This window comes from Pelobates fuscus, chromosome 11 (genome assembly GCF_036172605.1).
Source record: "Pelobates fuscus isolate aPelFus1 chromosome 11, aPelFus1.pri, whole genome shotgun sequence".
Classification (NCBI taxonomy): domain Eukaryota; kingdom Metazoa; phylum Chordata; class Amphibia; order Anura; family Pelobatidae; genus Pelobates; species Pelobates fuscus.
In genome coordinates, this window is record NC_086327.1 from 30484915 (window position 1) to 30502319 (window position 17405).

Sequence of the window (17405 nt, forward strand, 5' to 3'; positions counted from 1 at the left end):
ACACCATGGTCGGTGAATCCCGGGGCGCATGAAGAGTTTATGAAAATTATCTATTGACCCTTTTCTATCTTGTCTTAAATTTGAACATTCATGCATATTTGTTTAATTAAAGCTTTACCAATATAATCTACAAGGCATGATTCCTCCAATGAGATCTGAAGTGAAATATATTACTACAAATATAAAATTATACAATTATAAAAACACAGCTTATTTTTTTTCTAGAAGCAATATAAAATATAGATAGTGCTATTGTGTAATGAAAGCTATTTTATATAGAGTCCTGAAGGAATTAACGATTAAATGCTCCCACGATACAAGTGTATCAGCACATGTTCTATTCCGTTGTGCTCATGATATACTTGGATTGTGGGAACAATGTGCTATATCGTGCAGACAAGTTAATATATTATGGGAACATTTATTTCATTGTGACTATTTATTAAATTCAAAATTGATTAATTCAAATTTCTGTAATTTTAGGTGGAAAGTCCACTGTTTTTGTATATACAGATGATACTCGAAAAATTAGAATATCGTGCAAAAGTTCATTTATTTCAGTAATGCAATGTAAAAGGGGAAAGCAAGATAGTTCAAGCCGTGATTTGTCATAAGTGGGATGATTATGGTTTACAGCTCATGAAAACCCCAAATCCACAATCTCAGTAAATTAGAATATTACATGCAATTAATAAAACAAGGAGTGTACATAGAACAATATCGGACCTCTGAAAAGTATAAGCATGCATATGGACTCAGTACTTGATTTAGGCCCCTTTTGCAGCAATTAATGCCTCAATGTGGCGTGGCATGGAAGCTATCATCCTGTGGCACTGCTGAGGTGTTATGGAAGACCAGGATGCTTCAATAGCGGCCTTCAGTTCTTCTGCATTGTTCCGTCTCATGTCTCTCATCTTTCTCTTGGCAATGCCCCATAGATTTTCAATGGGGTTCAGGTCAGGCGAGTTTGTTGGCCAATCAAGCACAGTAATTCCACGGTTATTAAACCAGGCTTTGGTGCTTTTGGCAGTGTGTCCTGCTGGAAAATGAGGTCAGCATCCCCATTTAGCTCATCTGTTGAAGGAAGCATGAAGTGCTCCAAAATCTCCTGGTAGATGGCTGCGTTGACCCTGGACTTAATGAAGCACAGTGGACCAACACCAGCAGGTGTCATGGCTCCCCAAATCAACACAGACTGTGGAAACTTCACACTGGACTTCAAGCATCTTGCAGTGCGTGCCTCTCCATTCTTCCTCCAGACTCTGGGTCCTTAGTTTCCAAATGAGATGCAAAAGTTGCTCTCATCAGAAAAGAGGACTTTGGACCACTGAGCAACAGACCATGTCTGTTTTTCTTTAGCCCAGGTAAGATGCTTCTGACGTTGTTTGTTGTTCAGGAGCGGCTTGACAAGAGGAATACGACATCTGAAGCACATGTCCAGGATCCGTCTGTGTGTGGTGGCTCTTGATGCACTGACTCCAGCCTCAGTCCACTCCTTGTGAAAGTCCCCAACACTTTTGAATGGCCTTTTCCTGACAATCCTCTCCAGGCTGCGATCATCCCTGCTGATTGTGCACCTTTTTCTTCCACACTTTTCCCTTCCAGATAACTTTCTATTAATGTGCTTTGATACAGCACTTTGGGAACATCCATCTTCCTTCACAATTACCTTTTGAGGCTTTACCTCATTATGGAGGGTGTCAATGATGGTTTTCTGCACAACTGTCAGGTTAGCAGTCTTCCCCATGATTGTGATTCCTACTGAACCAGACTGAGAGACCATTTAAAGGCTCAGGAACCCTTTGCAGGTGTTATGGCTTACTTAGCTGATTAGAGTGTGACACTGTGAGCCTAGAATATTGCATCTTTTCACAATATTCTAATTTACTGAGATTGTGGATTTGGGGTTTTCATGTGCTGTAAACCATAATCATTGCACTTATGACAAATCACGGCTTGAACTATCTTGCTTTGCATGTAATGCGTCTATCTCATATATTAGTTATCCCTTTTATGTTGCATTACTGAAATAAATGAACTTTTGCATGATATTCTAATTTTTCGAGTATCACCTGTATATTCAGATATGGACGATTCTTTTGTGCGTAACTGCTTATCGAACAATATATGCTGTGTATGTCACATGCCGTTTCAAACAACACATTCAACTTTTTCTTTTGCAACAATATATTATTGTTACCATTTAATTCTGTAACGGTATCATATTCCTGGCACTGGATGTGTTAACAAGAAGGTACAAAATGTAATTTGAAAGACAGAAACAAACCGATCTAGCAAGTTTCTGAAAGCCTTATCCACCAGCTTAATTAATGCAAACACATCTGAAATTGTAATCATTAATCAACCCCCAGAACAGACTGTTATGAAGGTATTCAAGAAAAAATTTTTTTTCAGGATAATGATTGGGTTTGTGTTGGTCTGATTGAGTAAAAGTGAACTGATTGAAAAACATCTCAACAAGCCAATAAATAAAATGAAAAACAAAACAAAACAAATATCCATTAAATAATAGACTGGTTTATGAAATTCTAGACAATGCAGATATGACTCTGACTTTATTCTAAAATGAACATTTGGATAATGCATTTCCCTTGTAATGTAATCAGCCTTCCTTTTGTGCTGTTTGACCCTACGTCTATTAGTGATTGATTTAGGTGATGGCTGTAGGATGAAATCTAAGGATTAATGATCATAGTTTACTGTGGTAGATCGATGTGCGTGTCTCCCACTATGATTTGTGCATCAGTATAAGCCACCACACCTGCCTTTCAAAGATATGAAAGAGGTAGGAAGCCCAAACAGGAATTCCAAACTATTGTTTGTTTGCTACTACTTTACTTCATTAAATCACTTTTGTATGTGGCCCTAGTCACACCTTCTGCAACTGACTTACACAACCTTCTTAAACTCTGTGAATAGCCTACTGGACCCTACACGAGTCTCCAGTAAGTGCTTAAAGCTTAATTGACAGAAAAAAGAGATAAAACACTTCTAACTCAAGTTAACATCTGATTGAACATTAATCCATTTGTTTTTCATGCAGTCTGTGTAAGTCACAGCCAGGGGAGGTGTGGGTTGGACTACATAAACAGAAACAAAAGTTATCTATACAACAACACTTCTTTGTTAAGCAAAATTATCCTTTTAACTGTAGTTTCAGTTTCCCTGGAATTCAGAAGTTGATACTATATATTCATGGTATGAATAAAAAATCTCCTTTCAATCTGCTAGATAAATGTACCAAAGTATTGTATTACATCCATAAACATCCATTTGACTGAATCCTAATTCTCATTCTTAATCTGCACTGCCTTTTTCATCAATAAAACACTAATTTCTCAGTTCATATCCTATTATTCATAAAACTAAATTATTCATAATTTCTGTAGCATATCTCTTCAATATCACTGCAATATAACACTTTGTATTGCCTCACAACTCACTGCCTATGATTGCTCCACCATCAATCCTACTGACTGTCTATCAACATTCCTACTGATTCTCCATCATTCCAACTGATTCTCCATCATTTATACTGGTTGTCCATCATTTCCACTGACTGTCCATCAACATTCCAACTGGTCTCCATCATTCCTACTGGTTCTCCATCATTCCTACTGACTGTTTATCATCATTTGTACTGATTCTCCATCATTTCTATAGACTATTTATTGACATCCTACTGATTCTCCATCATTCTTACTGACTGTCTATCAACATTCCTACTGATTCTCCATCATTCCAACTGATTCTCCATCATTTATACTGGTTGTCCATCATTTCCACTGACTGTCCATCAACATTCCAACTGGTCTCCATCATTCCTACTGGTTCTCCATCATTCCTACTGACTGTTTATCATCATTTGTACTGATTCTCCATCATTTCTATAGACTGTTCATTGACATCCTACTGATTTTCCATCATTCTTACTGACTGTCCATCAACATGTGTACTTATTCTTCATCATTCCTACTTACTGTCCATCAACATTTGTTCTGAAACATAGAAACATAGAAACATAGAATGTGACGGCAGATAAGAACCATTCGGCCCATCTAGTCTGCCCAATTTTCTAAATACTTTCATTAGTCCTTGGCAATATCTTATAGTTAGGATAGCCTTTACTGTGTTAACCTCTACCACGTCAGCTGGAGGGCTATTGCATGCATCCACTACCCTCTCAGTAAAGTAATACTTCCTGATATTATTTTTAAACCTTTGTCCCTCTAATTTAAGACTATGTCCTCTTGTTGTGGTAGTTTTTCTTCTTTTAAATATAGTCTCCTCCTTTACTGTGTTGATTCCCTTTATGTATTTAAATGTTCTATCATATCCCCCCTGTCTCGTCTTTCCTCCAAGCTATACATGTTAAGATCCTTTAACCTTTCCTGGTAAGTTTTATCCTGCAATCCACGAACCAGTTTAGTAGCCCTTCTCTGAACTCTCTCTAAGTCTAAGGTATCAATATCCTTCTGAAGATACGGTCTCCAGTACTGCGTACAATACTCCAAGTGAGGTCTCACCAGTGTTCTGTACAATCGCATGAGCACTTCCCTCTTTCTACTGCTAATACCTCTCCCTATACAACCAAGCATTCTGCTAGCATTTCCTGCTGCTCTATTACATTGTCTGCCTACCTTTAAGTCATCAGAAATAATCACCCCTAAATCCCTTTCCTCAGATGTTGAGGTTAGGACTCTATCAAATATTCTGTACTCTGCCCTTGGGTTTTTTACGTCCAAGATGCATTATTTTGCACTTATCCACATTAAATGTCAGTTGCCACAACTCTGACCATTTTTCTAGTTTACCTAAATCATTAGCCATTTGGCTTATCCCTCCTGGAACATCAACCCTGTTACATATCTTAGTATCATCAGCAAAAAGACATACCTTACCATCAAGACCTTCTGCAATATCACTAATAAAAATATTAAAGAGAATGGGTCCAAGTACAGATCCTTGAGGTACCCCACTGGTGACAAGCTCAAGCTTCAAATATACTCCATTGACTACAACCCTCCGTTGCCTTTCACTCAGCCACTGCCTCACCCATTCAACAATATTGGAATCCAAACTTAAAGATTTCAGTTTATTGATAAGCCTTCTATGTGCAACAGTGTCAAAAGCCTTACTGAAATCTAGGTAAGCAATGTCTACTGCACCACCCTGATCTATAATTTTAGTTACCCAATCAAAAAAATCAATAAGATTAGTTTGGCATGATCTCCCTGAAGTAAACCCATGTTGTCTCTGATCTTGAAATCCATGTGTTTTTAGATGTTCAACTGTCAATTTACTTTTGACAGTTGAAATAGAACCTCTTCCTCTGTAAACTCACGTGTAATAAATAACTCATTTATCCTTTTTCTTAACTGAGGTCCCTCTCCTTCATTTTCATCTGTAAATACCGAACAAAAATATTCATTGAGGCAGTCAGCTAGACCTTTATCCTCTTCTACATACCTTCCTTCTTTTGTTTTTAATCTAACTAATCCTTGTTTTACTTTTCTTTTCTCATTTATGTATCTAAAAAAAGTTTTGTCCCCCTTTTTTACTGACTGTGCTATTTTCTCTTCTGTGTGTGATTTGGAAGCTCTTATAACTTGCTTAGCCTCTTTCTGCCTAATCTTATAGATCATTCTGTCTTCCTCACTCTGGGTTTTTTTATAATTACTAAATGCTAACTTTTTGTTTTTTACTATTTTGGCCACGTCTGCGGAGTACCACAGTGGTTTCTTGAATTTTTTGCTTTTACTGACAAGCCTAATGTAATTTTCTGTTGCCTTCAGTAGTGCAACTTTTAAATAATCCCATTTCTCTTGGACGCCATTTAAATTGCTCCAGTCTGATAATGACTCCTTTACACATATTCTAATTTTAGAAAAGTCTGTTTTTCTAAAGTCTAAAACTTTTTTTTTTGTGTCACAAAAACTGTTCTTATATTAAACCACACTGATTGATGATCACTGGATCCTAAACTTTCACCTACAGTAATATCGGATACCAAATCTCCATTTATTAACACTAAATTTAGTATGGGCTCTTTACGAGTTGGCTCCTCAACGACTTGTTTTAGAGACAATCCCAGTAGGGAGTTTAGAATATGTGTGCTCCTGGCACAAGCAGCTATTTTTGTTTTCCAATTCACATCAGGAAGATTAAAGTCACCCATGATGATAACTTCCCCCTTCATTGTCATTTTAGCTATTTCCTCAACTAGTAGATTATCTAACTATTCAATTTGTCCTGGGGGCCTATAAATCACGCCTACACGAATTACTGTGTGATTACCAAATTCTAACGTAACCCAAACGGACTCTATGTTCACCTCACTAACTTTTATTAGGCTAGATTTTATGCTATCCTTCACATACAGGGCCACCCTCCCCCTTCCCTGCCTTCCCTGTCTTTTCTATATAAAGAGTACCCTGGTATTGCTACTGGTTCTCCATAATTTCCACTGACTGTCCATCAACATTCCTACTGGTTCTCCATCATTCCTACTGATTGTCCAACCTTCCTACTGGTTCTCCATCATTCCTACTGACTGTCCATCAACATTTGTACTGATTCATCATTTCTATAGACTGTTCATTGACATCCTATTGATTCTCCATAACTACTACTGATTGTCCAACATCCCTACTGCCGCTTTCTCAACATTCTTAATATTTCTCCATTGCTCTTCCTCTATAACTTCTAATGATTCATCTTATTTTTTTTTTCCTGTCTCCTTCCTGCCACTTTTTCACTCATTCCTATTAACTGTCACCAGTCCTTCTCCATCATTTCTACTGGCTCTCCATACTTTTACCTGATATTTTGACATTTCTACAACCCGTCTCTCTTACCCTAACTCTCCATCATTTCTATTACCTATCCATTTAAATTTCATATGACCTCTGCCTTATCACCCACAACTCCCTCTTCGTCTTCAACAGTTTTGTTAGATCACAATTTCTTACCAACTGTATTTTCTTCTAACTTAAGCCTTTATCTTTGTTCCTATCTAGAAATTTATTTACCACCTCACAGCAACAGGATAAGTGTGGCAGATAGTGGTACTGTAACTGGGACTTGAGTTCCAGGTATCTGAAGGCTCTGTTTCTCCAGACATTTTCTTTTTGGAGTGAGACAATTTGCTGACACATCTCTCTCTCACCTCTTCTGGTCACATTATAGTGAATGTAGATGTCGAATGGAACATTGAATGGGAGATTTATCTGGGCAAAAACAGGTGCTATGCAAAGTGCTAAATACGCAGCTGTCACCATGGAAACCAATGGAATGCATTGCTGCTTTTAGCACTTTGTCTGAGAATAGCACTTGTTGTCTATTGATAAATCACCTCTATATTTATAGTCTATATCTATATCTATACACGTCTACATGTTTCCTTATACTAAACCACCTGGAAAAGCATAGGTCAACCCGAAGCATAATACACCCTCTTCGTTTCCAAGTAAAAAGAATAAAAAGTTCAAATAGGGCAATATATCCCAGCTTTTAAATTCTCCCATCACCTGGCTATACATCATGACACTTGTGCTACACCTACCTCACAGTCTACAGGAGTGGTGGACAGTCATAGACCCTCAGTTGGTGTAGAACTCCGAGTCTCATGATGTGTAGCCATCCCAAACTTGCCAAACTTGCCACGCTTAAATTATCAGTAACTTCACTCCTGCATCTAGGGCCTTCGAAGGGGCATTTCTGTCCCGAGCGTGCAGCCTAGGCACACACTAGACACAAGACACGTGAGACAGAAAACGGGGAACGGGGAACGGGGTGGATCCACCAGAGCTTGCATGAACTTTCAGCTTCATCTATATTATATCCACAGACTGTATATAGTTGTAAATAATTCAAATGTATATATTATGGAATTTTTTCACAACCATTGTAGATGAACTAACAGAGGGATCATCAGTCTGTATATTTGGCAACAGTGGTCTTTTTTCTCTCTCTTTTTTATAAACGTGGTGTATTTAATGTATAATAAATGAATTTTTGCAGATCTATATATTCATTCTTACTAATGTATATTATATGCATTTGAGTGCGGCATTAACAGATATATTTTTTGTATATATTATTGAGGCCTTTATGGGGATTACCTCTAATACCTGCACCACTCTGTAATAGAGTGCCAGCACAATAAATATTGATTAAGCTATGAGATAAGTTGCAGTGAATAATTTCTACATAACCGTCAGTTTTACACTAAATGAAAAAAAAGAAAATCTGGAATAAACATAATAGACATGAACTAGTTTCCATTTACTGACGTACAGACACTCATTTTCATCAGCTAGCAATTGCCTTGTGGGCCGAAAAAGTTGCATCTCTAACTAAAACAAAATAAGATGTAGCATATCTCTGAAACAGGATGAGAACATTTATTTATTTCGGTGGCTTGCTGGTCGGTTATGAACGTGACCGCATTCTATTCTTCCCTTTGCACTGGATTTTGCTGAGGCCAATGAGAGTTGTAATACATTATCCTAGGGAATGAATTGTGCATATGGAAAATAACTGTCAGGTCCCTATTGAAGGGCATGTCCCTGATAAATATCGGGAGCTTGCTAAAGCTCACAGGCAGACACTGTCATACACATCCTGAATTTTCATTAGTTGTCAATAGCCCTGTGGCTTGGAAAGACAGAAGCAAGTAGCATATGTTCATAAAATCAGCATTTTTATTTTTTTATTTTTTAGTGGAAAGGACTGTGGCCGTGACATTTTTTTTTTTTTTTTTTTGTTCGGATCGATGTTTGCATCCAAATTCTCTGTAGCTCACATATTACAGAGCATCTCGGAATACAAGCAAATTCTAATGCAGCACTTGTGCTCCTGCGGGCTGTACAAATTTGGATTAAAGCCCAGTATCAGCCAGAGCTGCTGTAGGGGTTAATCACTGGAGGGGGTAATTCTGTTTCCTTGGTAACGTTAGAGAAATAAGATGCCCTCTTTTTTTTATTTTATTTTTTAGAGATGAGCAATCTAGTATAGTAAGCTTCATGATTAACAGACAATAGTGTGAAAGACAAAAAAAATCTGCAATCCCCCTCCTTTCCCCGTTTAGCAGTATCTGTCTAGTTGCTATAGGAGCAAATGAGTATAGCGTATTGAGGTCAATAGTAGAAGGAAGGTACTGTAGTAACCTACTGTGCCACATAGAGGCATTCCACATGTGTTAGATCCTTTATTGTCTTGAGTGTCAAAGAATCTGCCTTGTGTGCAATTCTGAACCGTCCGCTAAGCGGTTAATCCTCTGACTGTTATTAAACCTTTTTCTTTATTTGAATGCTTTTTTTTTTGTACACTTAGGCTGCCGGCTGATTTTTGTTTCATAGTACAATAGGCTGATAAGTCCAAATAATGCAAAATAGCAAAAGCGATTCTGGCTATATCAATGCTGACTTTATTGCGAATGATACTTATAATTCTCTTGGTAAAAATCTAATCCTTAGAGAACCCTTCTCTAGCATTGAATAGCCTACTTAGGTTGTATCAGTTGGTCTTTATATGTAATAATCAAGAGAACAATCATATGTTAATTGCTTAAATATATTATTATTTTTTTATTTATTATCATTACTCCCAAAAACCTATTATTTACTACAGTGAGAATTCAAAAATGAATTTCAAATCTAAGGTCAAAATAGCCGAATTGGAAAAATTCTATATGCTTTCATTTAATCTATATTGGTCTGAATTTTAAAATTCACTTTGAATTCTCACTTCAGTGAATAATCCTGTATATTTAGGAAAATATGTTTCTCCATACTATCTCAATGAATTGATAAATCTCACATGGCATCTGCAAAGGCACATGGTACCTCTGCAGCCCTCTAAATTAACCTTAACCTTCTAAATTAACCTTGAAACGCATTGAACTATTTTATAACCTGGGTTTTGCGAACACCAATCCCTAACTTAAATGTTAGCGACGACAGCAACGATATAATGTTTGGGGATTCTTTGAGGACCAATACACATCATTACACTATTACTACATAGAATCCTCATTATGGATAAATAAAGGGTTAATGTTTGAAAGGTGCCAGCTCATTTAAAAAGTTCCCAAGTATGCTAATGGTTACCATAGCACTCTAGAGCCGTAATCCTCAAGAGCGCATGGTAACTGGATTCAAACTCGATGAATAAGTCATATATAGCATCAGTGGAGACTTATAGAGATATATTATTTATACAGTGACATATCAGCAAATATTTAATGTAGATATATTTTCATATTCATGCAAATGTATCTGCTTTTATTACACGCCACCTACAAAATATACCGTAATATTATTTTCACGGGATTTAATAGTTGTGAAAATTCTTATTTTCATATGAATTTGTTTATCAGTTTTTTTTTCTTCAATTATTGTATTTTTCCACATTATAAAAAGTGCAAGGCATACTAAACTTTAGGAACAAAGAAATGTGCTTGGTATCAGAATGCATATTTGTAAAGACATTTATATATATATATAAAAAATTAGTTAATATTTTACATGTCACAAAATTTGAGAGGACTACTCAATAAACCATGAATTGTTGGGCATTCAAAGTGATAGCAAAGTGAATTTAGTATTTTAGGGTAAAATAGCCGAATTAAAAAATTCTGTAAGCCATCTATATTTTCAATTGTACTACTTTGGCCTAAAACTGTCTGCTCGTAAACACTGCAGTTCGCTGTAGTGGTTTTGGAGCCAGTAGCTCCCTGACACCCCCCACATGTAAGTAGTTTGACTTCTTAGCTCAGGTCCACCAGGCACCATTCCCTGCCTCTCAATGAGCCAGAAGCTCGATCTTAACTAAGCTCGAAAATAAAGAGCTCAGCTCATTGGCTGAAAGTGATCAGGTGATGCTGTTAGCCAATGAGCTGGCGCTTGGCTCAGGAGAGTTAATAAAAGATCTTAGCAGGAAAGGGAGGTGAAGGGACATAGGATGGAATATACCATGTAAATAGTCAAAATAGTTTGACTACTTCAATTGGGTGGGAATGGGTGGTTATGGCACTCCTGGCAACATATGCAATAGAGTGGGCTGAGCTTGGAGTGTTCCTTTAAACTTTTAGGGGGTTGGAAATATTGAAGTTGTTTTTCATGTTATATGTTCAAGGGAAAGACTTGAAACACTGCTTTACTTCTCGTACTCACCATGTAATAAAAATATATTTATTTGCTTACATGACTGTGTGTTCTGTGAGTCCGATCTTTCTACATACAAAACACTTTAGTGAATAATCATGAGAATGTCTTTTGCAGACACTTTTGGACCTTGGTGGCTCTCCAAATTATAAGGATCGTCGAGGACTGACCCCTCTGTACCACACGGCCATGGTAGGAGGCGACCCTCGGTGCTGTGAGTTGCTGCTTTATAACCGAGCACTTATTGGCACTCTGGATGAAAATGGGTGGCAGGAAATTCACCAGGTAAGAAGAACATTTTTTCTTGTACTTGCACAGTTCTATATAAAGAGGTGCTACATTTACGGAGCCTCAAAATATCTTGCCTACCTAATTTTAAGTCAGAAGGTAAGCATAAAGCGATGGTGACAAGCCTTGGCATTGAACATGTTTCTGGATAAAATACACTTCCTAAAAGCCCAATATAACCAAGAATCATGGGCTATGCAGTTCACAAACCTCTGGGATGCTAATTTCAGCCATTGCTGCTCTTGATGTTTATCTAGGTTTTCTGGTAAAAAAAAGTTGTGCTAGGGCGCTTGGTAGTCTAGTGACAGAGATAATGATAGCTTTTCTGTTTCCCCCATGGTCTAGCCAAAATAAACACAAAGGTTCAACTCTCTTATGTGAGGAGCCCCTCTTTTTTTTCTGAGGGGATGTCAAAGGGTGCCAACATATAATATCAAACCAAATGAGCCCTCAAACCTTGAAACTCAGGACCGTCAAATATAGACAACCTGAAACATCATGTTTTACACAGATCAGTCACAAAATTAAAACCACAATGGCACCTCTCAATGGTTGGTAAGAAGTGAACAGCCAGTTCCTGAATTTCATGTGAAAAGATCTGAGTGACTTTGGCAAGGACCAAATATTGATGACTAGAGCATGTCCAAAATGGTAACTCTTGTGGGGTGTTCCCAGAATGCAGTGGTAGTATCTACTAAAAGTTTTGCAAGGAAGGGCTGCATTGTGGAACAAATGGAGGCCAGTGGAAGCAGTACTATGCTTTGGGCAATGTTCTGCTTGGAAACCATGGGTCCTGGCATTCATGTGGATGTTACTTTGATATGTATCAGCTACCTAGAGATTGTTGCAGACCACAGACACCCCTTCATGGCAATGGCATTCCCTGATGACAGTGGCCTCTTTCTGTATGATAATGCATCCTGCCACACTGCAAAAAATGTTCAGGAATGGATTGAGGAACATGACAAAGAGTTTAAGTTGTTGTCTTGGCATCCAAATTCCCCAGATCTCAATCCGATTGGGTATCTGTGGAATGTGCTGGAACAACAAATCCGTTCAATGGAGGCCCTACAACCCAGCATTCCATATAACACAGGACACGTTTCGAGGTCTTGTGGAGTTCATGCCTTAACGCATCAGAGCTGTTTTTGCAACATGAGGGAGACATACACAATACTCGGTTGGTGATTATAATGCTGTGGCTGATCAGTGTATACTACCTGTTGCGGTCACCGGCCCGCCGAGCCTCACGGCCGTGCCCGACCGGCACGACCGCACCGACTACACGAGCTTACCTGCTCGTCGGCGAGCCGGGAACCGCGCACGTAGTTCTTCCGGGCATCACGCCCGAATCCAATATGGCGCCGACCACGTGGTCGCGCCTATGGATAGCCCCGCCCCCAAGAATTATACTAACGTGTGCGTGACGTCACGACGTCAACGCACACGCACGTTCTGGGGTCAGAGGTCGCCCTCTGACCAATCGTAGCTTAGAGAGGGGTATTTAAACCCCTAATTCACTCCAGTACTTTGCCATGTCGTGGTTTCAGTTTCCTGGTTTCCTGAAAGTGCTATTCTCGTGTTTCTGATTTCCTGGTATCCTGATCCTTGGCGTTTCCCTGGTTATTCTGATCTCTGGTTTCCCTGACTTGGCTTGTTTTATCGGTATTGAGTATTTTCTGGCTTCCTTGACCTCGGCTTTCCCTTTGACCATTCTCTGTCTCTAGCGTATTAGTCCGGCCATTCTAAGGTCCGGTTTACGCTCTATCCTGTTATTTTCCTTTTCTTACTTATGTATATGTTTACATAGTTTCTGCGTGCTGGACCACATTACTAGTCGTGACACTACCCTAGCTATTTTATTCCACTGCGCAGGTGTTATTTTGTGCCCTGCTCATACTTTCTGGCCTCTGGTGACTGTATTGAATCACCAAAACACATTGAGCCTTTATAAAAGTCTGCCTTGTGACATTTCTTCTATTAGACAGTGGAGTTATGGTGGTATATTCATATGGACTGAATATTCAGACATGGTCTTTATGGATCTTCAAGGCTGCTATTTTGTTTTTCCTCTTTAGGCTTGTCAGCATGGGCATTCACAGCATTTGGAGCACCTTCTCTTTTACGGAGCAGATCCTGCTGCCCAGAATGCTTCAGGGAACACTGCTCTGCATATCTGTGCCCTGTACAACAAGGTAAGCCTAGTCTAGGTATAGCATAATCACCAGACTGCTTCAATACTGCTGGACTGATACTTTAGCTGGTTCTAAGGCAATGCACGAGTGTTAGTTTATCAAATGGACAATACTTATTAAGCCATACACAGGTGCTGTTCTGGGGGTAAATAGTTAAATAATGAGCAATCTCCACGGAATCCATTTAGCACTTTGTACCTAATATAGCATCTGCTTTACCTTGATAAATTTCACACTTCTTGTCTACCTTTCCCTGAGAGTCAGTCGCTGGCTCCTTAGCCTGTTTGCAGCTCGAACCTGCCAGCATTGAATTGTTTCCTGGTTGTGCCACTGGTGTGGCCTCAGCTGGAGTCTTCTGTCACTTCTGATTTTATTTTTCACATGTATGTCAGAGTTTAGCAGAGCAGCTCTGTCATGTGACAGAAATGGATCATGTGAATGAGCTATAGATGGGGCTATATTTATCTGCTATATTAACCCCTTAAGGACACAACTTCTGAAATAAAAATGAATCATGACAGAATATTTCCGTCATGTGTCCTTAAGGGGGTTAACAAGCTAAATATAATTTTGTTGAGATACTGTAGACCATGCATGTCAAATATGCGGCCCGCGACCCACAGTGAACAGATCTGTGGCCCGCTCGCCCTGGGGCCGGTTTTAGCTATGGCTGCGACAGTATATAGTATATAGACAATCTACTAATACAATGTATGGACAATCTATAAATAAAGTGTTTAGACAATCAACTAATACAATATATAGAAAATCTACTAATACAGTATTTAGGCAATCTATGAATACACTGTATAGATAATCTACTAATACAATATATAGACAATCTATTAATACAGTGTATAGACAATCTGCTAATACAATATATAGACAATGTACTAATACAGTGTTTAGACAGTCTACTAATACAGTGTATAGACAATCTACTAATACAGTGTTTAGACAGTCTACTAATACCATGCATAGACTATCTATTAATGCAGTATATAGACAATACAGTGTATAGACAATCTACTAATATAGTATATAGACAATCTACTAATACAGTGTTTAGACAATCTACTAATACATGATATAGACAATCTACTAATACAGTGTATAGACAATCTACTAATACAGTGTATAGACAATCTACTAATACAGTGTTTAGACAATCTACTAATACAGGATATAGACAATCTACTAATGCAGTGTATAGACAATCTACTAATACAATGTTTAGACAATCTACTAATACAGTATATAGACAATCTACTAATACAGTGTACAGACAATCTACTAATACAGTATATAGACAATCTACTAATACAGTGTATAGACAATCTATTAATACAGTGTATAGACAATCTACTAATACATTATATAGACAATCTATTAATACAGTGTACAGACAATCTACTAATACAGTATATAGACAATCTACCAATACAGTGTTTAGACAATCTATTAATACAGTGTACAGACAACAATCTACTAATACAGTATATAGACAATCTACTAATAAAGTATATAGACAATCTATGAATACAGTGTACAGACAATCTACTAATACAGTATATAGACAATCTACCAATACAGTATATAGACAATCTACTAATACAGTGTATAGACAATCTACTAATACAGGATATAGACAATCTGCTAATACAGTGTATAGACAATCCATTTATACAGTGTATAGACAATCTCTACTAATACATTATATAGTCAATCTATTAATACAGTGTAAGACAATCTACTAATACAGTTTATAGATAATCTACTAATCTTATATAGACAATCTAAAAAGCTAGCTACTGTGACAACAGATATGTGAAGGAAACTGACTGCTATTATATTACAGTCCAAAAAGTTTAGTTTTTTTTAAATGCAAGCTATTGGAACACCAGATATTAGTGAGTGGTGGCACTGGGCAGGCCCTGAAACGCACACTCGTGAAGGAAACTGACTGCTATTATATTACAGTCCAAAAAGTTTAGGTTTTTGTTAAATGCAAGCTATTGGGACACCAGATATGAGTGAGTGGTGGCACTTGGCAGGCCCTGAAATGCACACTCGTGAAGGAAACTGACTGCTATTATATTACAGTCCAAAAAGTTTAGGTTTTTGTTAAATGCAAGCTATTGGGACACCAGATATGAGTGAGTGGTGGCACTTGGCAGGCCCTGAAATGCACACTCATGAAGGAAACTGACTGCTATTATATTACAGTCCAAAAGGTTTAGTTTTTTTTAAATGCAAGCTATTGGGACACCAGATATGAGTGAGTGGTGGCACTGGGCAGGCCCTGAAACGCACACTAGTGAAGGAAACTGACTGCTATTATATTAGAGTCCAAAAAGTTTTTTTTTGTTAAATGCAAGCTATTGTGACACCAGATATGAGTGGTGGCACTGGGCAAGTGGGCACAGTATACGCTGTGAGCCTGACACACATGCTGGCAGACAACTAACTGCTATTCAATCTATTACAGTCAAAATTGTATTTTAAAAAAAAAGTACACTACTGTTACACCAGATATGAGTTGCACGGGTGTGACACTGTGCCCTGGCAGGCCCTGAAACGCACACTCGTGAAGGAAACTGACTGCTATTATATTACAGTCCAAAAAGTTTTTTATTTTTTTTAAATGCAAGCTATTGTGACACCAGATATGAGTGAGTGGTGGCACTGGGCAGGCCCTGAAACGCATACTAGTGAAGAAAAGTGACTGCTATTATATTACAGTCCAAAAAGTTTAGTTTTTTTTAAATGCAAGCTATTGGGACACCAGTGAGTGAGTGGTGGCACTGGGCAAGTGGGCACAGTATACGATGTGAGCCTGACACACACGCTGGCAGACAATTAACTGCTATTCAATCTATTACAGTCAAAAATAATTTTTTTATTTTTTTAAATGTACACTACTGTTACACCAGATATGAGTTGCACTGGTGTGACACTGTGCCCTGGCAGGCCCTGAAACGTGCACTCGTGAAGGAAACTGACTGCTATTATATTACAGTCCAAAAAGTTTAGGTTTTTGTTAAATGCAAGCTATTGGGACACCAGATATGAGTGAGTGGTGGCACTTGGCAGGCCCTGAAATGCACACTCATGAAGGAAACTGACTGCTATTATATTACAGTCCAAAAGGTTTAGTTTTTTTTAAATGCAAGCTATTGGGACACCAGATATGAGTGAGTGGTGGCACTGGGCAGGCCCTGAAACGCACACTAGTGAAGGAAACTGACTGCTATTATATTAGAGTCCAAAAAGTTTTTTTTTGTTAAATGCAAGCTATTGTGACACCAGATATGAGTGGTGGCACTGGGCAAGTGGGCACAGTATACGCTGTGAGCCTGACACACATGCTGGCAGACAACTAACTGCTATTCAATCTATTACAGTCAAAATTGTATTTTAAAAAAAAAGTACACTACTGTTACACCAGATATGAGTTGCACGGGTGTGACACTGTGCCCTGGCAGGCCCTGAAACGCACACTCGTGAAGGAAACTGACTGCTATTATATTACAGTCCAAAAAGTTTTTTTTTTTTTTTAAATGCAAGCTATTGTGACACCAGATATGAGTGAGTGGTGGCACTGGGCAGGCCCTGAAACGCATACTAGTGAAGAAAAGTGACTGCTATTATATTACAGTCCAAAAAGTTTAGTTTTTTTTAAATGCAAGCTATTGGGACACCAGTGAGTGAGTGGTGGCACTGGGCAAGTGGG

At 38.2% G+C, this 17405-nt stretch overlaps 1 protein-coding gene across 1 annotated transcript in view; it reads left to right on the forward strand.

Annotated features, from left to right (window-relative positions):
* Positions 1-17405, forward strand: part of SHANK1 (SH3 and multiple ankyrin repeat domains 1) — a 317095-nt gene that overhangs the window by 44093 nt on the left and 255597 nt on the right. Inside the window, exons 6-7 of the mRNA XM_063435485.1 lie at positions 11307-11474; positions 13556-13672. Of these exons, the coding sequence (XP_063291555.1) occupies positions 11307-11474; positions 13556-13672 (285 nt within the window). The remainder of the gene's footprint in view (positions 1-11306; positions 11475-13555; positions 13673-17405) is intronic.